We start from the raw sequence: 23,855 nt of genomic DNA, 5'->3' as shown, positions 1-23,855 counted from the left end.
TGTATAGTCTGTTGCACAGGCTAACACAACAGAACAGGTTGGACGTGTGGTGGAATCGCAATTTGAGTTTGGAGCCTCAGGCCTAAACAGACCCCAGACTTTCCCCCTCTCCAATCCCTCCCCTGGTGCTGCCCTTGACTCCCCCCATGTAGCTTTCTGCTTCACATCACTCCTTCAAAACCACTGACTGCTCCCTTGTCATAGGTGGAACCATGTTGCTATGGTGTTTTGACCAATGGAATGGCATTTCTAGGAAAGCAGTCAGTCTCTCTACCTCTCTCTCTCTCTCTCTCTCTCTTTCACACACACACACACAAACACACATACACACACTGAGGCAGCCTGTTGAGCATCCAAATAACCCCCTGATAACAACAGCCAGACTCCCTTCTTTCTTCTCTCCAGTGAACACAGGTCAGGTGGTCGCATGCTTTATTTGAGCAAATTTGCATCCCAGCATAATGTCTTCAGCGTATAACCTGGAAGACAAAAAAAATGTCAAAGTCAAACTCAAAACTCAGTGAAAGGCTAGATTTGGTAAAATGTCACTGCTGAGAGAAGCAATATCTCAAGTTATGTGAAGCATAGAGCACAGTTAAAGGAAAAATCCACCCTGAAACACATTAAAAGCTAGCTTAACGGCTACTGGTGATGTACATCTGGGCTCATTTCATTACTTGGTGGTGTATTTTTTTATTCCTGCAGAATAAAGGTCAAAGCGTAGACGAGGTGTCACGTTGAGATATTTCCAGCGCAGCTACAGCCCCTACAATGAAGTTTGATAGAACATTTTTCAACTATCTAAAATACACTATCCATGGTAAATGTCAAGTTTTGGAGAAATCCATCACAGAAGAGGCAGAGATACAAATTTCTCCGCTGATAGTAGCTTAAATAGACCAGAATGCAATGCAGCCACAAGAAGTTGAGTTTTGAGTAAGGGGCAGGACTTTTGCTTATCCTCTTCTGGAAAACCTCTCGCTCCGCTATCACTATCGTTCTCTCCACCTACATTTATGCACATCTGAATCTAAAAAGTTCACACCCATGCTGGGACAAGGCTAGATGACGGTTGGCCAGCTCCTGGTAGTGGTCCAGCTTGTCTCTCATCTCCAGGGCAAATGAGATCAGGTTGTGTGATGATGTTGAGGCTGCTGCCCCCCGGAGGCCTCCTTCAGAACAACAAGCGAACCCCGCTCCTGATGGCCATACAGGAGCTGAAAGGCAGAAATCCCTGTAGAAGCTTGGGGCACCTCTCTATAAGCAAAAGGAAAGATGGCCACAGATCTCAGTTAGACCCACAGTCCACCACAAACTTCCTCCTAAGTTTCTTATTAAATCTTTCCACAAGGTCATCTGTCTGTGTAAGATAGGGACTAGCCTTCACCCCACAGATCCCTGGCATGTGGTACACATCTTTGAGCAGCTTCGATACAAAGTTAGCTTGGTCAGTGATTATTTCCCGTGTGATTCCCACCCTAGAGAACATCTGAATAATACAGTTTGCTACGTGACAGGCCTTGATCTTCCTAAGTGGGAAAGCCCCAGGTTATCATGTGGCATAAACACACACCACAAGAATGTACTTGAATCTACTTTTCTGGGCCAACAATGTACACAGCAGTGTGGATAATGGTGACATGAGGGATGGGCATGGTTACAAAAGAGGCCCTATCTACTTTCTGGCTTGGAGCAGTAAGTTGGCACTGTGGGCATGACTCGCAAATTAACTATTCCATATCAATGGGGGTACCACTGCACAAAGAACGGTGTACAGACCAAAAGTAAAGAATATTGTCAATTATGTATATAGTAGGATTAAAGATATTACTGAAGGGCTCGAGTTCTACTTGAATGACTGATTGATAACCAACACAAAGACCACAAAGACAATGCTTTAAATGCACACAAAAATGGATTATGACTCTTGTAGTGGAAATTATATTATACCATTCTATTTCTCTATGCATTAAGCACTGTCTTATTTCTATGTTGTCTGCTCTCAGTACATTTCCACTGGCTTGAGACAATGGCTACTGTGTGAAGATGACCCTGGAAAGTTTAGCCCGTTTATCTTTGTCTTGCACAGATGCACCCTAATCGTAGATGTTTCAAGTATAAGAATGTGCCGGACTTCTCATGACTCGGCTGTTTCTACTACATGATTATAAGAAGGGTGGACAAAGCTCATTGCTTCGCTCTTTGTCTCACACACTCGTTGGGTGGGCATTGCGCCTTGCTTGCAAGCAATAAAGATAACAGAAGGACAACTTCTCATCTCCAAGTCTCTTTATTACAGAAAACTTCCACCACAACTCTACTGACAAAAGCACACATACAGCACACGGTAAGACAGGTAGGACAATATACAGGCAGAATGCAAAGACTGATTGAACAGGTGAGGAATAATGAAGAAGAGCAACTTTCTCAGCCTTTCAATGTGACCTGGGGTGTCGATAGACTCAGAGAGCAAAGTTAATGTAAGGTTATTGGCAAGTTTATTAAGAGGTTGGTATGTTTGAGTTTGAGAGCAATGATAATATATTATAATCGCTGTAATTGCTGCTTGATGAGACAAGGGGCCCGTGAAGATGAGACAGCAGGAGGCAGGTGGGCAGCAGGTGGGTTCAAGTCTCTTCAGCTGGTGGCTCTGCTGACCTTGTGCAGCACAACAACTGCTGGAACAAAGGTGGCTGGTGAAGCAGGGTCTGTTTGCAGTAGTTAACCGATAGATCTTCAGTTCAGTTCAGTGTCTGGTAGCAAGAGAGAGGTCTTTGTCCCAAAACAAGAAGGCTCAGCTCATGCAGTTTGTCTGGTAGAAAGGTGGTTGTTCATTCATTAACGAATTCTTGAACAGGGCCCTCTGTCTCTCATGAATCTATTTCTAACTCACTCGAACAACGTGCGGAAGATGTTTTTATGTGCAACCATTTGGTCATCTCAATAAATTTAGGCAGGGATGTAATTCCAGTACTAAACCTTAATTTTGAATGTATCAGAAGTTATGGTACAACTCAGGGATGCAGACAAATACATGTGCATAAAAATGCATGTTACACACTTCGTAAAAAATAATCAAACTCCTGGAAGAATGCTCAGTTCAACTCTAGTTATTTGGTCAATATTTGGGACTTTTGCACAAAGCAGGTGAGGCACATTCATGCTGGGTTGCCCTCCAGTCAGGTGAGACCACATGGAATGGGAATCAAGATCAATGGGGCACAGAGGGCTGTGACAATACTGTTGTTTAGGTGTTTTGATCACAGCTCCTTTGATGAGTGTGCACAGTGGGGGTCTGTTGAGACTTCCTTGGGGCAGTTGGTGTGTCAGGGGGTCACACCCAGATCCAGCACCTGGTATGGTACCTTATCCATTATTCCTACAATAAGTAAGTACTTCTGCCCCTCAACTTGGATGGTTACAACCGCTATAGGGTGCTCTATTTGGTCACTATGAATACACAAAACCTGGACTTTTGCCCCAGTGGATATAACATTTTTTTAAATTCCTGTATGACCAATCTAAGAGAGCAACACAAGGCCACCCATCAATGACGGATGGAAGTGTGTTCCTCCTCCTCCTGGTATTAAAAGGTGTTATGTCAAAGCTACCAGAAAGCAGTTAAGGATGTGAGGGCGGCATTCCGAGATACTATCCAATAATCACCACAATGCTGAAATCTCATTTTCTGTGACAGACTTTGTCCTGACTTCCCCTAAAGTCCAAAATACTAGCAAGGCTTCCCCAGAAAGGTGTGGGGATTTCCTAAGATTCTTTATTGAGAAGATGGATTATATTCAAAGTCAGTTAACTTTCTCTGTGTATATGTTTCCTTAATGGTTGCCATTGCGATGTTAAGAACTGGATGTCTCAAAATTTCCTCCAACTCAATGACAGCAAATCAGAAATTGTTCTGATTCAAAGCAAGCTTGGCAGTCTGCCAACATTAAGCCTTTCACCAGAAACCTGGGTGAAATAATTGATGACGTCTGTTTTGAGGAACAAGTAAAAAGAGTGGTACAGTCCTGCTTCCGTCCTTTTTGTCTTTTGTTGACCTTGAGAAGGTTATCCATGCCTTCATCACATCTCACTTAGACTACCGTAATGCTCATTATTCCTGCCTGAGCCAAAAGTTCATCCCTCATCTGCAGGTAGTGCAAAACGCAGCAGCAAGGCTTTTAATTAAGACTAAAAGACAGGACCATATCACCCCCATTTTAGCTTCTCTTCATTGGCTACCTGTTTGATTTAGAATTGATTTTAAGATTTTAAGATTTTACTAACGGATGGAATGAATGGATGGAAGATCCATGGTCTTCTATGAATTTGTGACAACACAGTGAAAGTCAGTTAGAGAAAGAGCAGTTTACCAAAGGCATCAAAGAGAGAAATAAAATGTTGCTGTTTTAGCATCACATCTATTACCATTTCCAAACTCATTACTTTATATTGCAAAATGTATTTTTTTTAAAACTCTCCAAAAGGCTGATGTAAATTTACGTAATTAAGAAATTTAAAACATCACACAAAAAAATTGTAAATATACATTTTAAAAAAGTTTACATACACTGGATAACTGTATTGTCACTAGCCTACTTCCAATATGATTTCTGTGAAAAAATGATTTTAAAATTTCCACTAGTGACAGTAACCCTAGTCTCAATATACTGTATTTATAGTGCTGGTCTGACATCTAGTGGCTCAATAGCCTATTACAACTACATGCATCATCATCATGCACCTTGCCCCTAAAGTGTTTCTTCTAGTACTTTTGTTTCTCTCAGTTGACAACAGGCCATCCAAATTTAGCTTTCGATGTCAACAGTGGTGAGAAAAACTTGCCTTAATAAAAAAGGATAATTTGACGTATTGACACCCTTCAGCGTTGAAATTGCTGTGTAAGACATGTAAGATAGCAAAGGAGTGTCGTGATGCGTCATGTCATAAAATTTGAACTACGTGGTCATGAAAACTAACATTGTTTGCGTTTGTGTTGACACTGAAACTTGGCAGGTTCAACACAACTGCCCCTGGAATGTTGCTGCCTCTGAAATAATGCCTTTGCCATGATGATGCATCAGCTTTTTAGACATTATCAGTGTTTACTTGTCGGAAATAATTATCATGAGTCAGTAGTCTGGCATAATAGCCGGATTACCATTTAAGAATGTTTAACAAGAGGTCACCTTTTATGTATTCAAATTCTGTGCTGCAGCTATTACAAATACACATACAGTAATGTCATGAATTGCCAAACTTTATTTTCAGATCAAAACAAAGCACAGCATTAAAATATTTCAACATTGTAATGACCTTCACCCACTATCTAGAGTGTGTGAAAAAGATGCAATCAAGCACTTTTAAACTGGCTTAACATCATGCTCAGAATTAAAGTTAAAGTTAATGAAACTAATTTGATTGGTCATGGAAAAATTCACGCTTTAAATGATTTTACACCATAAAAAAAAAAACTTGAATTTATCATGCCAAAGCATAAGCAAACAACAGACGCAGATGAAGAGAAAAAAATTATTCACAGGACTTTGAGTTTGCGATGTTCAGAAATGCATTCAATCATTCATTTATGTGATCAAGAAATTGTTTCATATGACTTGTCAGTATGCAGCTTGTAATGCGGTGGAGCACCAGGTCCTCAGGCAGGACACAGGTGAGATCAGCCCGGGGTAGAGGAGGGGAGAGCGGAGAGAGGAGGAGAGTGGTTGGGGTGGGGGGGGGGTGGGCGGGGGGGGGGGTGCTGGGAGGTGGGGTGGGAAAGGGGTTCCAGCGTAGGGAAAGACGGGATGGGGGGGGGGGGGGGGGGGGGGGGCTGATTTCGAGGCTTTGTGTTCATTTCTTCTTGGGTTTTGCCTCCACGGGTAGGCCAATATCTTTCCCACGCAGTTTCAGCCCTGTTTATGACACATGGAAAAGCCAGCTTCATGTGAGATCAACATGTTTACACCGCAGGTCAACTAATCACATTTGAATACAGCGTACTGATTAGAAAGCTTTGGAAAATGACATTGGCCCACAGTATTTAGTTGGTACTAGTGAACACACTGGTTATACCGCTGGCAGTTGAGCCCATAAAAACACGACAGGTTTAAACATTAACTATGTGACTGAGATAGTCAAAGTGATCTCACCGATTGCTCTCTCTATCTTGCCCATGACCTGGTTGTTGGGAATCGCTTTCCCGCACTCATAGTCGGCAATGACCTGAGGCTTCTCGTTGATTTTCTGAAGGGGGGAAACATTAGTACATTTTTTTAACCATGAAAGCCTACAGCCAACATAAGTATTTAATCATTTAAAATCAATTGTGTATACACTCTTAAAAGAATTCTATGACAATTAGAATTTTAGTTTTTGCTTGTCACACTGTGTAGAAAATCTCTATGCACTGGCACTTCATTACCACCTCCAGTCCCTCTGGTCCGTATACAGAGGCTTAACTTGGACCCAACTAAAACCACACTGCCGACACATGCATGGCTAAATGCCGGATCAAAAAATGTGTCTGGTGGACATTGACCTTGAACCTGAAATCTCTGGAGTGGCAAACCTATGCTTTACCAACTGAGCTAAACTCACACTGATGCAGAAACCAGAACACGGCACAATTCTTTGAGATTTCTGGGACCGACAGACCAACAGAGTGACTTATACTAGCTGCTGGTCGCAGCTAAAAATGTATCATAAGTGGGCTATGCACACACAGGTGGCTGTTCAATGTGACCTAGTTCCATGCAAAAGTAACTAAGTAAACACACTTGATTCAACTATTTTCTGCTTGTATAAATTAGGTTCATTTGGTAGACTATTGCAATTTCAATTTTTGGTAACTAACTAAACTAAATACTAGATTGTATGCATGATCTATTGGAATGATCTATCTTAAACACTTTGAAGAGCTTGATTAGTCACCCAGAGACAAGCAGATTTTAGCTAGGATGCCATGAGTGAATCAGGCAGAGAAAAGACAGATGTAACATTTGAAAATGGACCTGCCAAAATCAGAAATGGTCCGTATTTATCTAGGACTTTTCTAGAGACAAATTATTGCTACAGCATTCTTTCCTAGGCAAAACAACTTTGCTGGATTTTGTCACCAGCACTGATAAACCCAGAGGAAAAAAGTAGCACCACAAAAAACAGTAGAAATTTTTGTAACAGGAAAAATACAGTGGTAAAGTGAGTAAATCTGGAGCACTGTATAAGGGTTTTAGCTGGAGTGCCGTTTGATGAATATGTCAGTGATCAGAGAGAGAGGGGGACCTATGGATTTGGTTTTTGGTCTTACGTCACTCTTTCCTTTCAACCCTCCTACCTTCCACTTCTATGGTCAAGTCCTAACTCTTACTCATCGGGCCTGTCTCACAAAGTAAGTTCAACATAGTCTGGTTATCTTGTGATAGCTGGCATTGCAAAACCATGGCAATCCTGTCTAACTGGTCTCACAAAGGCGGTTATCAACTCGCTCTGTCAACCCGGGACTTTCCAATCCTGCTATGAGCACGTTCATATAAAAGAGGCAGTGTTTGTAATAAATAGCCAATCACATGCAACATGGACAGATGTATAGCTGCATACTTGAGATAAGATGAAACTTTAGAGTGGTCCAGTGATTCATTGCCCCAATGCAAAACACCTGTCATAGCATGGCATTGGGGCAATTAAGTGACTTGTTCTGCAACCCTCATATTGCTTGTCCACTTGTTTCCTGTTTATGCCTTGAAGGTCTCCTGACCGAAAGCTCGCAAAAAGTGATTTTTGCACAGATGTTGAGAGTGCAGATGTCTTTTTCAAGTTTATAATTCTCCAGCTCCAGCGCCTCAACCAAGCCTTATACCAGGTGAGCGGCCTCTTTTCTTCAATAAAGGTTTTTGGGAAAAAAAGTTCACAGGATCCTCTAGGAATGGTGATGTAATTTTTCCAGAGAGTTGACTGGTGAGGAGGCAGGTTTTTTTTATATGTTTGGATGCAATAGCCTGAACATAACCTGCTCTGGAGCAGGTTAGGTGTGCGGCCTAAGTTACCATGGCAAAGTCACTGTTGTGAGACTGAAAAGCCAGGCTTAAGCCCAAAGTTGTCTCGCCAACAGACTAATCTTGCTTTGTGAGACAGGCCCCTGGCTCTCAAATCAGTGATGACACATAAATATTGGCTACAATAATACAGGTATTGTGCCAAACTGACCTATTCGGTGTCTTCTCAGGTGTCTGATAAAGTTTGAAATCCAGCATCCTTTATTGTGATACCAAAGGCTTTGCCAATTGCAGTCCTTTTATTGGGTCCAACAGATTTAGTCTAATGTTATTACAAAGGGTAATGCAGCTGATGCCCCATAGGTATGGACAAATCATTACTGTGTTCTATCAATTAGGGATAAAGTGTCGTAAAATGGACATTTATTTATATGAAAGTGTCATGGCACAAATCAGGGTTTTCCCTGCTTTGAGAGATTTGGGATATTTGGCAAATACCTAAACACAACGGAAAAAATATAATTTGGTGTTGTAAAATGTGATTTAGAACAATTTTGAATGAGATTTTCCCATTTTATTTTTGGTTGCTATACAGTACTCCGACCAGCAGGGCAGCACTCATGAGCGCTGTTGTACCCACTCTCGCTATGCAGAAGAAGTTAAAGCAACAAGCCGTGTTGAGAGAGATGCATAACATTACTGCTTCAAAATGAGATGCGAGCTAAACAAAAATAGCATACCCACTTGTGTCAGCCAGGTCTGTCTGCTGATTGCATCTCGAGATACATGTAGGTCCACGTTTATGGTTTTAAGACAATAGAGGGATCAAGACTGGGTTCATTTAAAGGATAAGGCTGGTGTTTTTTAATGCACTGCTTACCGTCAACAAATCCTATGAAAATAACAAAATCAACAATGCGTTTGCTCTACTCCAGTTACTTTCTGACATCCTACGTGCCGTTTTTAGCCGTCAACCCGGAAGTCATTGGCTCCAATTGTAAGCTAAAAACCTTGAAATACAGCTCACAAAGACATAGTTTCAATTTTAAAAATCGCTAACTGTTACCACGAAAAGTCAGGCTGTTGTAGTTATTACCAAATCAAATTCAAATGGGAACAAATTCTTCATTACGCCGGGGACTATTTTCGGCGCTACGGAACTACTTTCCTGAGATCGCAAACCTCTTTACAGCCGGCTTATTAAGTTGTTTGAGGAAAAAGTCGGCTGGCCCGGTGCATCGTGATGATGAAATATGCTGCCCAGAGCAACGGCATGGCTCTTTGACGTGTTTTTAACCGTTTTTTTAATACAATGGAGTTCTATGGCTGCTGGGACATGGCTTCATTGGGCATCGGCTACATGGACGAGATTTGCTGGCATCATTGCTGATCAAAATAATTGCTGATTTTGTTATTTTCATAGGATTTGTTGACGGTAAGCAATGCATTAAAAAACACCAGCCTTATCCTTTAAGATAGAGCGCTTGAGGATATCTGTGTTTATTTCTTAAGAGCATATTTATTAGAAATGTTTCTTTAGCTGATACTCAGTATGGTCAATAAACCTGAAGTGATGAATATTACAACACTGAACGTCAGAGGAATTGACAGTTTAACCAAACCATGTAAAATTTTGAATTGAAGAAAAAAAATACAGTTTACTTTCTTTCAGGACACCCATCTTGCGACAGGAAATACAGCATATCACTCATTCTTGGTAATTTATCCAATATCAACATCCTTACAAAAAAGGGGTATGCATGTATCTGTATCTATCTGCCTTATTTACTGAATGTAACATTTTGTGTGGAACTTCCAGTTCATGTTAAGGCTGTCAGAACGATTTCAATATTCGAATTTCAGTCCAATGTAAAAAAAAAACGTAACAAATTTCAGTTCCAACCTGCCCGTCGAATGTGTCAAAAAACACATTTTTTTTATTTTTTTTTACACAGCAGATTGAACTGAACACATCCCTGGCTCCCCATGCCTTGGCTCCACAGACTCTCATTCTCTCTCTACTAGCCTGTTAGTTTGTTTTTAGCACACATGCTTGCTAGCAGCAGCATGGCAGAAAACACCCAGCCTGATGAGTTCAAGTTAAAGTTCATTTATTTATATAGCCCTTAACTGATAACTGATCAACAATCAGTCACAGAACAGACTGATGCAACACAAACACAGAGAAGCAAAGCAAAGCACAAGACACACAACAGCAAGTATGAGGAGATTACTACTCCTCCATGTTTGGTAGATATTTGGATTCCCCTCAGTTAAAGGCCAGAATCAGCAGATCACCAATCAAATCCCTCAAGAAACAAATTTTTTTTTTTTTTTTTTTTTTTAAACGCACACTGTGTATGAACTCCAGAACTTATGCAATATTGACACATGGCGCCCTGCTTTCATGTGTCAATATTACATACATTTTTTTTAATCATTAGGGGTTCAAGCCTGTAGGGCTGAAACCCTTTTTGTTTTTGTGCTGGTTTATTATTATGCCACTTATTGTTTTTGTATGTGTTCTTTATATCTTTAGTTATGTGTTCTTTATATACATATAATTTGTTTGTTTATTTATTTATTTTTAAATCTCTGTTTTATGGTAACTGGTAAGGTCCCCGTGTTTTGTCCTGGTATATAGACTTCATAACTTCTCCAACTTAATGTCATTTATTATGCTTAAGCATGACAATAACAGATTGGCGACTTCAACATTTATGTTTGCTGCTCCACTCGATCACTTTCAGTTTTCTTCAACTTGAGGACTCTCTTGGCCAGGTTGTTACTGGCCCAACCCCTGTTAAAGGCCATACTCTGGACTTAGTACTGTACTCTGGCCTCTCTGTTTATAATCTTGATCTCAGTGATGTTTGTTTATTCAACCATAAGTCAGTTGTTTTTAAAGCTCTAGAGTCCAGCCCTCTCCTAAACCCTGTGCTCCTGTCTGCTCCCGCACCTTCAACTCTTCCTCTGCCATTAAGTTGTGATACCTAATTGAAAGCTTGCATTACCAATATTATTGAGGATCCCTCCCATCACTTGAGTACAGAGGAACTGTAAAAAAACATGCGAGGAGAGCACTGCTCCATGTTATACACATATACAGGAGGAGTACTCACAGTGGCCAGGTCTTTCTGGGTCAGGCCTCTCTCCTGGCGGCCCTGCTGGATGACCTTGCCCACCTCCAGGGGAACCCTGTGGTGGTGTAACTCCTCTGTCTCCCGGTCCAATTTGGCTGTGTTCTTGGTCACCAGATGCTGCTTGTTCTGCCCTGCAGACCCTGTATGTGGCAAGCAGCGGGCCAATGTAATGTTGTGAACATCGGTCATAGAGCATCATGCAGTACTGCAGACATGTAGGTGACACAGCGTCACCACAGGGTATTAGTTTAGTGCTTGTCATATTTTAGCTGAAGAATTACAACTTGGGTGAAAAAAAACTGTATGTCTTAAATGCATTCAACGATTTAATCGATGAGGTTTCAAGTGAACCGTGGACCAAATTTATATAGAAAACATAAATTTACATTTCTTGGTTGTCTCAACGTCCTCCCCACGTCTCTGAGCAGAGGTGATAGCCTAGAGAGAAGATGGACATGACAAACCTTACAACACCACACATATCATAGCCTATCCCACATTCATTTTCAATGGGTTGCATCACATCCAGGCTGATGTAATATCTGTTCATCTGCTGGCTCATTACACAAAACTAGTTAGTTAATGAGATAACAAGTGTAGTTATAAAGTGTGAATAACAAAGAAAATGCATGGTCATTCCTGCCTAACCAAACCACAGCCATCTTAAGTTTTACAATCGATTAGATTGTTATTTTTCGTCTAGGTCCACCAAAATTGAGCTTGAGGGGCGGTAGCCTAGCAGTACGAACCAATTTATTAAGTTGACATTTTATTTGGACTAGAGCTGCTAACGTTACGTGGATCTTTACGAATCGTAAAAGATCTAAATCATGTTCTGCGATGTTTGTATGTTTGTAAAACACCGTTTTAATACCAGATTTGGGCATGGGAGCTCGACGTAAAGTCCTGTCCCACACAAAGAGAAAACTGTGTGTGGGGGTAGTCAGAGTAGCTAGCCAGGTTAGCTGGCTAATGTTGGTTGCTATTTTTGGTTCACGTCAAACATTTCGCTATCGAACTTGAGTATTAATTTATGACTGGGGGTTTAAACGGGCCTAGAGACACTGTAGACCGTCCCATCATCTACAGTGCGTCTGAATTGGTGAAAAACAAATATAAATAATAGTTATTTTGCTGCAGTTGAAGTCTATATATTCTACTACGTTCGGCTCTACCGAAATGACAACAAGACCGTACTTATTAAGGGACAGCGTGTGAAAAGGGTGCCTCGGATTTGGCTGGTTTGACGTGTTTGAAGCCAGATTGTTTACTTCCTCAGTTTGGTCCGATTAGAACGGGAGAACACAACAATCCAACTCGCGAGCCCCCAACAGCCGCTCCCAGGTCTTGTTGAACTGAGTTCTCGAACCCTCCAACGGTTCGTTCGACGTGACACTTGATTTTTACAACATGTACAGATTAGCCTTTGTATTCGTGTAGTAAAAACAACGGGCAACTGCACGGCCTGCTCTGTGTTATTATTATTATCATCAAAGTGACATGAAGCATGTGAGATAACTGTCTAATCCAAGCTGTAACCACGTGTAGAAAGACTCTCTGTCAGTGCTGCACTCTGTTCTGATCGTTTACTCCGGTGCTCCCCTTGTTTGAAACCCAAATTTAACATAATTTGATCCGTTGCTCCTCAACAACACATGAACGCAGGGTGAGGGTTTAGTGTTTGCGCTACCTGCTTGGATTTGGCCTGGGCAGCAGTCGGCCCCTTCTTCCTCAAGACGGTGACGGTGTCCCAGTCGCTTTCTGCCATTTTTCCAGGGGTTTATCGATACCCGTAATATTTATTATAGATACAAAAATAATTTCAACTATCTGAGTGGTACAACAAGTAATTTAAAGAAGGTATGGGTACTTTCGCGAAACGGACGCTTCTTCCCGAATTGTCACCCACGCGTGCTACTGAAGCTTTATTTATAACATAGTGGTTAACAGTGACACGGTGGAGGCTCTGCAGCGACCTCTGGTGGCGGAGCACACTGACCTACATCTGCGTTCTGCAGCCACGTGCCGCCGTGACGACAGTCTGCAGGGGCACGTTCAAAGTGTGCACGTTTTGCTACGTTTTCCGGTTGAACGATCTGTTTGCTCATAACCATGCTCATAACGCACTACCGTTTCCTTTTAAACTTCCTGTTTGCTACATTTTGGGGCAATTGAACGCGCCCCTGGTTTTCATTACAATCCAGCAACACACAGGCTGAGTTCACAGTTCAGCACACCTTCAGCTAGACAGGAGCAACTAGAGCCACACAATAGCCATAAATGTAATAAAATATTGCCGTTCAGTTTATTGAAAATACTTACAATGTACATAATCTAACAAATTATCCAAGCAAAATGTTGATATTGTAACAAATGGCCTAAACATTATTTGGCGTCAGTTGTGATTGATTAAAGAAGTTGCACATATTTTCAAGTTTTAGCAAAAGCAAGCATGAACATAAATCTTTAAAAAAAAATGTCAGAAAGACTATATAAAACAATGTTTATTGGGACATAAGCCTTTGATAAATAGGGCGCATGGCAAAACCAATTAAAATAAGTCACGTATTGATATTTGCAGGCTCATTTACAACAGTACAACCCTTGATACCTGTACATAGCAAAATGTGAAGTATTACATTACACATAAAACTCAGTACAATTACAGTACAGCACAGTACAATCTACACTGAAGACAGAGCCAATTTAAAAAAACAAACAAACAATGAAATGTGCAAACTGACTAGCGTTTCCCTTTCGATGATTAATTTGGTGGAAGTGGAAGAAATGGAAAGAGAATAAATCAGTGAAATCTTTAAGCACATTTTTTTTTTTTTTAGAAAAATTGAATGTTGCTTAATAAAAGTACCAAAAATACGACTGATAATTAGAGAAATATCTGTAAGTCAATGAACATTGAAGAATCTGAAATTACTGTCCTATGGGAAATTGCCTGGGACCCAGAATTTAAACCAAATCAAATAGACAGATTGGGCTAAAATGGGGCTAGAAAGACTTGGTCAAATGTACTGTGAAGGGGGACTGGACTCATTTGAAAATATCTCTGAATTAAATAATATTCCAAATAATCAATACCTGCAAATCCAGAGTTATTTAAGAGAAGTAAAGCAAATAAAATCACTACAGGACATTCACCCCTTTAGGTACCTTTTTAAAAATTATAAACATGAACTGCATACGAATATAACATAGTCCAGGGAAAAGAGCTGAGGGTGAGGAGATAAAAGTTAAATGGGAGAAGGAACTGAATACAATAATAACATACAAAGATTGGGAACAGATTATCAAAGACTTTAGTACAAATAAATCCTTATATTGGACAGAATTTGCTTGATATGAAAAACAGTCAAAACGCTTTTAATAATTTTTTTGGCATGAAATTACTGAAACCATAGAGGACATTTTCAGCAAACAACTTAAAGTAACAGCAGAAAATCTCATCTTGGGGAAATGCCCCACCCAGCTCATGAGACAGCAGAATTACAGCACTTACACAAATCAGTATGAATTGGAAGAAGACCATATCCCCAGAAATAAATAACTGGAAGAAGAGAGTACAGGAGGTATATTTTATGGAGAAACTTGCATTTAAAATTCAAAACAATGAAGAAGCCTTTAACAAAAGGTGGGATCTGGGCACAAAAAAAAATTACTAAAGGGGAGAAAAAGAGGGAAAGGAAGGTAAATCAAGAAAAAAAAAAAAGTCCTGCACACAAATGTACTTTTTTAATTTTTTTTATTGTATGACAAATGCTGATGATGGAATCGTAAAGGAACCCCTTGAATATATGTTTTCATCAAGGCAATTATTGCTATTTGTTTCTTTCTTCCTTTTTTTCTACTTTCTTGTCTTTTTCTTAATCTATATTTTTAATTAGATGTAACGAAAATTATGAATAATACATATGAAATGTAAACTGAAATGTAAACTGAGTTGAATATGGAACAATGACAGAAAATGCAAAAAAAATGATAGAAGTGATATGATTTAGAGCTACAGAACATGTTTAATTCATTTCAGCCTCAGTTGGTACATGGATGACATTGGAGCAGGTCACCAGGTGCAGGACATTTCAGAGGCGGCGTCACTGTCCCGCCGCGTGCGGACGGGGGACCAGCCGAACTCGGACTGGGCGTCTTCAGCCGGGTGGAGTCGCCCCCAGCGGTAGCCGTGTTTGGAGCCCTGCTTCCCTCCCCACGCTCGAGGCTTGGGGTTCATCTGGGAACAGATTGACCAGACATGAATGAAGCAGATCCATGCAGCGGACGCTGTCGTTAGTATACCAAAATCCTGCCTGTTATAGAGACTAAGAGTGGAGAGGACTTGTACTGGCTTAGACTGCTGTTACACCCTTTTCTCAGTGTTGTTTCATGGTATTTTATGATTCACTACTCGCTCTGGTCACATTATGAGGGAAATGGGAATGATTTAATGTTGGAAATGTGACAGTCCAACATATTTCCAACATTCGAACATTATTATGATGGTCCAGCTCAAGTGGCTAGACTGCATGCTACCCCGACTCATTGCAAAATACTCGATTGTTGCTGGACAACCCTGGTTAATTTCAGACTCTGAAACAAGCCCCATATAGATGATATCTCAGCCGCTAAGTGCACAAGGTGAAAACACTTCTATACTCTGTTTATACTCAGGACTCTCAGGACTCAAGCTCAGGGGTTCCCACTCATAAAAGATTATGAAATTGTTAGAACTCCCCCAAAATACAATTAGTTCCTTCCCAAACTGTTGGTAAATCTGTTGGCGCAAACAAAAGTGTTGGTATGAGGAATCATGTCTCATCTTTTCCTCTTATAATACTAAGAGGGTGATGTCAATCAACAAAGTGAAGACCTCTCCTCTTGTCATATAAATACTATAAATTCCTGACCTTATCTCCCCGCTCAGACAGGACACCACTTCCCACTTTCACCGCAAGAGGACACACATCCTTTACTGACTTCACTGCCAGGCTGAAAGCTGCGGGGCATGCAGTCGCTCTGCTGCTTTAGAGCAACGGGTATCTGCTTCCCTAAAAAAAGCCGCCGGCTGTCCAGGAATGACAAATGTGAGAACGGATCTCCTAAAGGGAACCGAGACTACAGCCAGCATTGGGAAAACGCTTGGAAAGGCAGGCGTAGATCTGTTTACATGCTCTCTCTGTTATTCTCCCTGAGACAAAACATCTGCTTGTAGCAGATGTGCAGGCCCACCCATATACTAACCGCTTCCTTTACACATGCTATGGTGCTAATCCACCCCACACTGGAGGGAGTGTGTCAAGAATGTGTCAGTGTTCATTTCTACCATTATGGAAGACCTGGCTGCTATAGGGGCCAAACTGACAACCTTTTCTCACCGAGCTGTGAATGCAACCACCTGAGGGCGACAAATTGACTTCCACTCCTCACTTTGCCTTGTAATGTTGGCATCAATTGAGTCAACACTGTGTTTTGATAGCTCAGGTCATCCTCTAAACCAGTCCTCCTAAGACTCTCAACCCTCCCACAACCTCTGGACTCCTCACCATCCAACAGAACTCTCTGTAAACCGTACTACTGTCACCATTAATTCCCTCACTATTTATTATTACCCAGGTGGTTCCACTACGCCAAAGTCTGCACAGCTGTGTGCGTACCTGACAAACAAAGCTTTTCTAGTTCTGAATTTATGATTGGTCCATCTTGGTTCAGAGTATGCCGTGATACTCACAGTGCCAATTTCAGAAGACGCCTAAAGTCGTCTTGACACAGAGAATTTCTAACGGCATAAAGCCGCATCTGTCCCAGCTAAACTTTCTGTGTAAAGATGACATGCAGGTAAAAAAAGAGAGCTAAGCCGCCCCGGGCACCGACCCTGCTCTCAACCTAGTGAAAAAACCAGAGCAGAACCGGCATTTATTCAGTGTAAAGTAAAGCCGGACAAGTGCGGGTGCAAATGCCATGGTAACCATCTGCACCACAACAAGCATTCCATCACCTGTGTGTAAGGTGTGCGGGGAAGCTGGGCTATCAGCGAGAAACTGTGGCAAACAGTCAATTCCCGTCTACTTGAGGTGAGGGAGAACCACAAAAAAAATCAAAGCTAGGTTAATGGAGACTTTGTTTCTATTCAAGCACTTTAGCTAGCAAAACTACAAAAATTAAGATAAAGATAAAGTTTATTGCCGCATGAGATCCAGTGGTCCCTGCAGATCTCCACCCACAGTGTAAAGATGATCATACCGGGTAAAAGGTGGATAAAGAACGCTTGTGAAATTGATCATAATTAACCCCATCCTGGCTCTGCTACGGCATTTTTAGCCGGGACAGCTGTGTAAAGACGGCTTAAGATTTTGGGCAGTTTTTTTTTTGAAAGCGCTAAGGGGCAATAAAAAAAACATAACATCTAACCAGGAGACTGGCAGCAATATGCTTACGGCCCACTGTGCATGCACATTAAACCACTTCTGTCCCCTTAGCATCCCAATCCATTCGTCACCTGAACAAAGACGGTCGTGTTCATCTGAAGAGTCTCCACTCGCTCTGACAAATGATTCAACCAATCCATATGGTCAGCAATAGACTGGGTTAGATCACTGTTGCTCTGTAATGGTAGAAAAATCACATCACGACAAAATAGAACAGAGCTCATTGAGTTCCAGCAGTATTTTAGTGTGCACATGTACCCCAGACAGGCCGTCCTTCAGTTCGACGGCAGCGAGGCGAACGTGCTCCAGTTTGTCGATCTGCTCCTTCAGCCGATCCTCCAGCTCCTGCATCATCATCAGGCCTTCATCTGGCCTGACTCCACCCTTAGCAGACATCCTGGGACACAAAAACAGAACTGTTATTTAAGGAACCACTGAGTTACACTGTAGATGTATAACATGACCACGAGCAGACGAGGTTCCTTTCTCCTTTCGTCTGAAAAAACATGAGAACACTGACATTAAAATACTCAATATGCTAAAGAACTTGTGATTTCTGGAAATTATGATATTTTTATGATCAACCAAATAAATTAATGTAACTTTTAGCTTTTCCTTGCAACCGAGAATTGTTTTGTAACATAGAAATTATGTTTGTTTTACGATTTTTGGGCACCACTGATGTCAAATCATAATTATCCCAGTCATGCTTATGTACCTTTGCTATGTATCAAGACATGAATGTTATGTGGACATAGGTTTATATCAAATTGTGTTTGACATTTGGTTAAACCTGTAAGAACACATTAGCGTCAACCAGTAAGAAAACTCTATATGATGAGTTTTAAGACAGTTATCTACGATGGAAGCAGCCATTTGGAATTTACCAGTTATTGACTCAAATCATTCATAAGTCTCAGTATGTTTTCACACAAAACCCCAAATTTCCCTAATCCATTTACAGTTACTGCATCATGTGCCATCTAGTGGGCAAAATTATGTTTTTTTCCTGTCTGGATTAGAGATGGAATCCCTGTTATGCTTAACTGAACACATCTTTGTAACACATTTCCTGTAGAGGGAATTTTTATTGCTGCAGTGGGACAATTCAGCAGGAAAACATGGATCTGAATACAACCAGCAGCCGATTGCAGGTTGTCGATGCTCTGCACATAGCAGTGCTCTTTATTATGCTGATTAGAGCAGGAATAATAGGTAACACAAGGAGATAAATATTAGCCTATAAATATTCTAAATGCAGTGCTTAATTTGGACCCATATTTCCTTCAGGCCTTCTGCATTTTCTTAGTCATGATCAGCATCAGGTAGCCTAAATAGAGGCGAGACCAAGTAGTCTACTAACATGTTTACTATACAACTATGAGAAGGGGGTTCTGGTTGATGGCAAAACTGTCCTCCAGCCCTCCAAATGTTTCTTTTAAGTTGCAGCAACTAAACTACAGCTTCATGGCATATGCCTATTAGTTACTAAAACGGCGGAAGACACCATTATAGACCAATGTTTTTAATCATTGTTTAAGCATCACAGATATGAGCAGTGGTCGGTGCATTAACAGACCAAGTATTATGCGGCCACAGGTGTGCGTTTATTGGACGATTTACAACGGCTTCGAACGTGACTCAGCCAATCAACGCTGACGACCGGGACGAGAGATTTTGAACTGCAGCCAGGTAAGATGGCTGCCGTATGGTTTCTTCCCTCAGTCAGAGATGTATCGTGACTCATACATCGTGACATTTTCCCCCTGTAAACAAACTGAACAAACATTTCTACCCGCCGCGTCGTGACTTTCCGAACAAGCCCCACCTCTCACACCGCCACGACCATCCTTGGAAATGTGTGTATGCATGGTGTAACGAATGAACAACGGCTCTCGCATTCCGTATAATGTTTTAGTCGAGCTGTTTTTATCTCAAACTTCGCGTGCATGTTTGTGCGCGCTCCTTTTGTGTGCCCCAGATGTTCTCAACAGCATGGATTAGTGTTACATTAGATCATGTCTAACTTCACACACATCGCCGTCGCATTTTCTCCGCGTTCCCTGCATTTATCATAAACACATAATAGCTCGAATCAAGTTTAAATCGCTACTTGATGGAAGCTTTTAGTCTTTATAATGACTCGCATCTTTTAGTTGGAGCATGCAATGCACCAGTACAGGCTGCATAACTGGGCAGTTATCGTAGCTCTCTCAGACTATATGGTGACGACGAAAAAAAAGTATGAAACAAAACGTTAATTTGTTTACCTGATGTAGAAACACACAGAGCTCCGAGGTCAAATGGAAAGCAAATCCTCTGGTGAAATGACGCCAACTTCCCGAGCCTCCACAGTCAAGGAGAAGGAAAACTTCTTCGTCCAGACCAGACAAGTCTCTTTGTCCTGCAAAAATGCCTGGAATTTGACACTTCTGACGTCATTATAACACCCTGTTTTTGTTGTTGTTTTTTACAGGTGCATTGTTATTAGTATTATTAAGGAAGTTACAAAGTTCTCCAGCAAAACAGAAATAGCACGTTATTGCAACGGTAAAAGTCAATTTTGATTAAGATTACATAGGAGCCAAAAAAGCAACCAGTACTGCTGGCTCATTAATTCCCACTTAGAAAAATTCTGAAACCACGTTGGACTCCAAACATGCAGATTAACAACTCCAATATAGTATAAAAACAATAACAATTTATCAGTTTGCAAGTTTACAGAGGTGTCCTGGAAAGCGACCATTTAAGTCTACCTTAAACTTTTTTTTATTTTATTTTTTACCATGGACAATAACTGTACTGCTGAAATGCATTTTGTCTAGAGGCAGGTGTGGTTCTGCATCACAAACAATTTCTAGATAGACATATATCAACAGCAAGCTTGCTGGACAAGGATTAAGCTTAGACCCAGACTAAAAGGGCCCTAAACTGGATAAAATGAATAGTCCTAGATTCTGTGTTTGTTTTTTAAGCCACAACTAACAGCTACTGGCTGGCATTTTTTTGGCAGGCATCTTCATTTTGTCATTCAGCATATCCACAAACACTCTGACGCATTAATTAGTTATGGGATGCCAAAAACAATCAGGATAGACAAAGGAACAAGGACGTTGTTCTTAAGTTTATTGTTTGCTTTTATGGTATAAATTTGCATATCAAAATTGCTATGCAGACCAAATGTATGTTCTGTTAAATTTCAATTCATTTTGAAATATAAACATGTCCCGTCTTTGTCAGTACTTGAGGATGGGGAACACATCAGAGATCCTTGTTGAGAGGGAAACACACTTTGCACTTCTTCAAACAAAATTTGATATTCTCCAGGCACTGGCTAAGCAGCAGAATACAACATATCCAGCACTACAAAGTCAAATTATAACAAAATTTTTGATCAAACTGCATTTCCCACCGCAGGAGTTCCTCTGCAGTAAGCCCATTTCCACCGGGGAGCTGTTTGAGTCGGCAGTGGTTAACAGGTGTCTGGGGGGAAGTGCTGCTCTTTTGCTTCAAGTTGAACATTTTAACTTGAAGCACTGAAATCGTAACAAAAACTCTCAGCGCTGTTGGGAAATTCCTGGTGGACACATAACCAGAAACCGCTCAACTGAACATCATGGGGTGGAATTTAAAATGTTCATCTGTAGTTCTGTTAAGGCTGTATTATAATTATTAAGCACTCTTAAAAGTGATTTCTTTCTATCAAAAACACTGCACACATCCCACAGCTCAAAACAACTCTTCCAAGACCAAAATTATTTTCCACTGATTTTGGCTTTTGCAAGCACTTGGTGCATGTTTCCAAAATGACAAAGCGAGAATTCAGAATCAACAGTAGATTTAAGAAATCACAACTGCTTTATTTATTTCTTTTCTTCCAATAAGCTCTTTTTTTTTTTTTTAACAAGGAAAGGGAGAGTAATGACCAAATATCTGAAAGGATAAAGATCGGGTAGGATAAATAGACTGCCGGATCAGTTCTAGAAAGCACTGGTCCTTTGACAAAATGAAATATGCATCTTAAAAGTACAAAAAAAAAAAGTCAGGGCAACATTTTGGTGCAGGTACAATGATGAGTAGCATCAGGATCCTCTGCAGTAAGGGGTAAGAGGCAAAAACACTCCAAGCCCAGATAAACCTATCAACAAGTGAAAGCAGCCCACTCTGAGAACATCATAGTGACATTTTTAAACATGAAATCATTTTTAGTGACACAATATCTAAAATGAAGCATGGTTTCAAGCCTCCCCTCACTGACAAAGTTTGACTGTACAGTTAAGTATGCATATACATATATACCAGTGAAACACTGTCAAAGATAAATCGGAACATTTTGTAGTGTCATGGAGCGTTATAGTAAGCAGTAACATTTAACCAGTTATGACATTGGCATAGTGAGTTTCAAAATGAGTGTCCATTACAAAAAAGAAAATAATTGATGATTCCAACAGCTTCACATTTTCAAATAGAACAAACACTTTAAAAGTCCTTCGTTGTCCACTGGAACTGCAGTGCTCACAAAAAAGCTTTAAGCAAAGATCGTATTTTAATTCAACAAGCAACGCTAAACGCCCCTCTGCTGTGATCATCAACTTCTAACAGAAAAAATAGTTTGGACCCTGATTGTGATTATAGTTAGGCTGCATTTATTGCTAGTGCCACCTCAGAGACCAGAAGCTGAATAATCAAAATGGTGGTGAGAGTCTGTTTCTTCACAATTCCCCACCTTTCAGTTAAGCTGGATTTGAACGGAATTAGAGAGAAAGGTCTTCCAGGAGCCCCAAAAGAAAAAGCAAAACACACCCTAGGTCGAGGGGATGTAAAAATCATCACTAATATCACATGGTCATCTAACAGACATTTTGATTCATTACAACCCAAACAAAGCAATAAGAAAGCAAACATTTCAATCAGCTATGTGGGGGGTCCTTTACAGTAATTATGAATGCAGCCCCTTTCCCGCCCCCTCCCCCCCCAAAAAAACTACAGAACAAGCCCAAAAATTTTGCCAGCTTGGTTGATCAAAACCCACACACTCTGTGGCAGCATATGTACACTGACTTCAGGTACAGTCTTGTTGCTAGGTTCCAGGTAGGAGTCCTGTTAAGTTTACACACGTTCAGCACGTCACATGCACACGCCGCATCAATGCCAGTGAAGTTCCGGAAGCAACATGATTTTGGTAAAATGTCCATCTTTTTGCTTCAGCTTACATACAGAAGGAGAGCGAGCAACGGAACGGTAAAGAACATCATTTTAAAGGAAAAAAATAAAAAACAGCTGACAAATATTTTCTACCAATCTAAGCAGTTTTGTCACAGTTCATGAGCTGTGTGAAGTACCCCGGAAGATGTGTCTTTAGGGTGATGCACTTCACTCTTGCCATGTTTACACGCAATGATGTCCTCAAATTTGAGTTACGGATTTCTTTCTGAATAAACAAAGTCCTTTACCAATTGGGTGGATAGGTGATGACTTGGAAAAAGTTTAAAACTCCATAATTACCAGCAAAAATGCCAATGAAAAATGACAAAAAAAAAAAGTGCCCCTCTGCATTTCAGATTTGTTTAAAAACACTTAATAGACTTAGCTTCTCATGGTGACTTGTATCAAGTGTCTGCCTGGTCTTATGGGCTACAGTCCATCAAGAGGGAGTACATACAGTTTGGCAAGATGGTGTGGAGAATGAACCATCTGTCTTTGTTGGCCATTTTCCTTTTCCCCACTTTGGAGAGTGTAACACAAAAACAGAAATATCTTTTCTCTTTACCTTTATTCTCCTCTTAAAAAAGGACTAACATTAATAAATTAAAGAGGACCTTGAAGAGATCTGCTTAGAAGAGTGTTTGTGTCTATGTATATATTTATATATATTTATATATCTCTATACGTGGTGTGAAATAATAGTGTCCAGTTCTGACAGTTCAAGAGGGATAGTTCAGTTTGCCTGTCTGCATGTATGCCCCTTGCCTTGGCGCCTTGGGGTGCAGTGGGTCGTAGAAGGCTCAGACATTGGGCAAGGGGTCATCTACTGGCAGGCTGGGTGGCGGTGAGAGGAGTTTAAGGTCCATTGCTATGCCTTGCCCTCCTCCACTTTGACTGCCTGGGGTTTAATGGCTCCAGTGCGTGCTGGTTTGGCTTGCCCCGCGGAGGGGTGGGGCTCCTGGAGTTTGCTGGTCATGCCCCCCGACGGCGCCTTGCCCTCACCCACTGCCTTGCGCACGTCCCGCATGGTTTTATTCTGCACCATAAAAAGACAGAGTTACTAAGACCTAGAGCGCTGCCTGACACTA

At 40.9% G+C, this 23,855-nt stretch overlaps 3 protein-coding genes across 7 annotated transcripts in view; all 3 read right to left on the bottom strand.

Moving 5' to 3' along the window:
- Nucleotides 1–5,239: 5,239 nt before the first annotated feature.
- Nucleotides 5,240–13,054, bottom strand: edf1 (endothelial differentiation-related factor 1). The gene is made up of 5 exons (XM_071896757.2): nucleotides 12,822–13,054; nucleotides 11,518–11,569; nucleotides 11,111–11,271; nucleotides 6,147–6,240; nucleotides 5,240–5,909 (listed from the first exon to the last, which is right to left on the bottom strand). The coding sequence occupies exons 1-5, from the start codon at nucleotides 12,897–12,899 to the stop codon at nucleotides 5,848–5,850; spliced, it is 447 nt and encodes a 148-aa protein (XP_071752858.1). The 5' UTR covers nucleotides 12,900–13,054; the 3' UTR covers nucleotides 5,240–5,847.
- Nucleotides 13,055–14,503: 1,449 nt separating this feature from the next.
- Nucleotides 14,504–19,977, bottom strand: LOC144542303 (uncharacterized). The gene is made up of 4 exons (XM_078288128.1): nucleotides 19,833–19,977; nucleotides 17,821–17,959; nucleotides 17,634–17,738; nucleotides 14,504–15,371 (listed from the first exon to the last, which is right to left on the bottom strand). The coding sequence occupies exons 2-4, from the start codon at nucleotides 17,956–17,958 to the stop codon at nucleotides 15,207–15,209; spliced, it is 408 nt and encodes a 135-aa protein (XP_078144254.1). The 5' UTR covers nucleotide 17,959; nucleotides 19,833–19,977; the 3' UTR covers nucleotides 14,504–15,206.
- A 691-nt stretch (nucleotides 19,978–20,668) lies between these two features.
- The window catches only part of prrc2b (proline-rich coiled-coil 2B), a 35,117-nt gene continuing 31,930 nt past the window's right edge, over nucleotides 20,669–23,855 (bottom strand). For 4 of the 5 annotated variants that reach the window (XM_071896729.2, XM_078285848.1, XM_078285845.1 and 1 more), the window contains one exon: nucleotides 20,669–23,803. In XM_071896729.2, the coding sequence (XP_071752830.1) occupies nucleotides 23,636–23,803 (168 nt within the window). In that variant the 3' untranslated portion in view covers nucleotides 20,669–23,635. The remainder of the gene's footprint in view (nucleotides 23,804–23,855) is intronic. The other variant, XM_078285849.1, reaches the window with a different exon arrangement.

The sequence above is a fragment of the Centroberyx gerrardi genome, chromosome 2, assembly GCF_048128805.1.
Source record: "Centroberyx gerrardi isolate f3 chromosome 2, fCenGer3.hap1.cur.20231027, whole genome shotgun sequence".
NCBI lineage: Eukaryota > Metazoa > Chordata > Actinopteri > Beryciformes > Berycidae > Centroberyx > Centroberyx gerrardi.
The sequence above is the reverse complement of the archived record's forward strand: the minus strand, read 5'-3'. Positions and strand labels throughout refer to the sequence as shown.

Bases quoted from the DNA above. Each gene is read 5' to 3' on its own strand.
- edf1 (XM_071896757.2), bottom strand. From the start codon at position 12,899: ATGGCAGAAAGCGACTGGGACACCGTCACCGTCTTGAGGAAGAAGGGG. The intron at 11,570-12,821 runs GTAGCGCAAACA...TCTTCTCTCTAG, and splicing joins CCCAGGCCAAATCCAAGCAG to GCTATCACCTCTGCTCAGAG. The intron at 5,910-6,146 runs GTGAGATCACTT...TGTCATAAACAG, and splicing joins CAAGATAGAGAGAGCAATCG to GGCTGAAACTGCGTGGGAAA.
- LOC144542303 (XM_078288128.1), bottom strand. From the start codon at position 17,958: ATGTCTGCTAAGGGTGGAGTCAGGCCAGATGAAGGCCTGATGATGATG. The intron at 17,739-17,820 runs GTACATGTGCAC...CTACCATTACAG, and splicing joins TGAAGGACGGCCTGTCTGGG to AGCAACAGTGATCTAACCCA. The intron at 15,372-17,633 runs GTGACGAATGGA...ATCTGTTCCCAG, and splicing joins ACACGACCGTCTTTGTTCAG to ATGAACCCCAAGCCTCGAGC.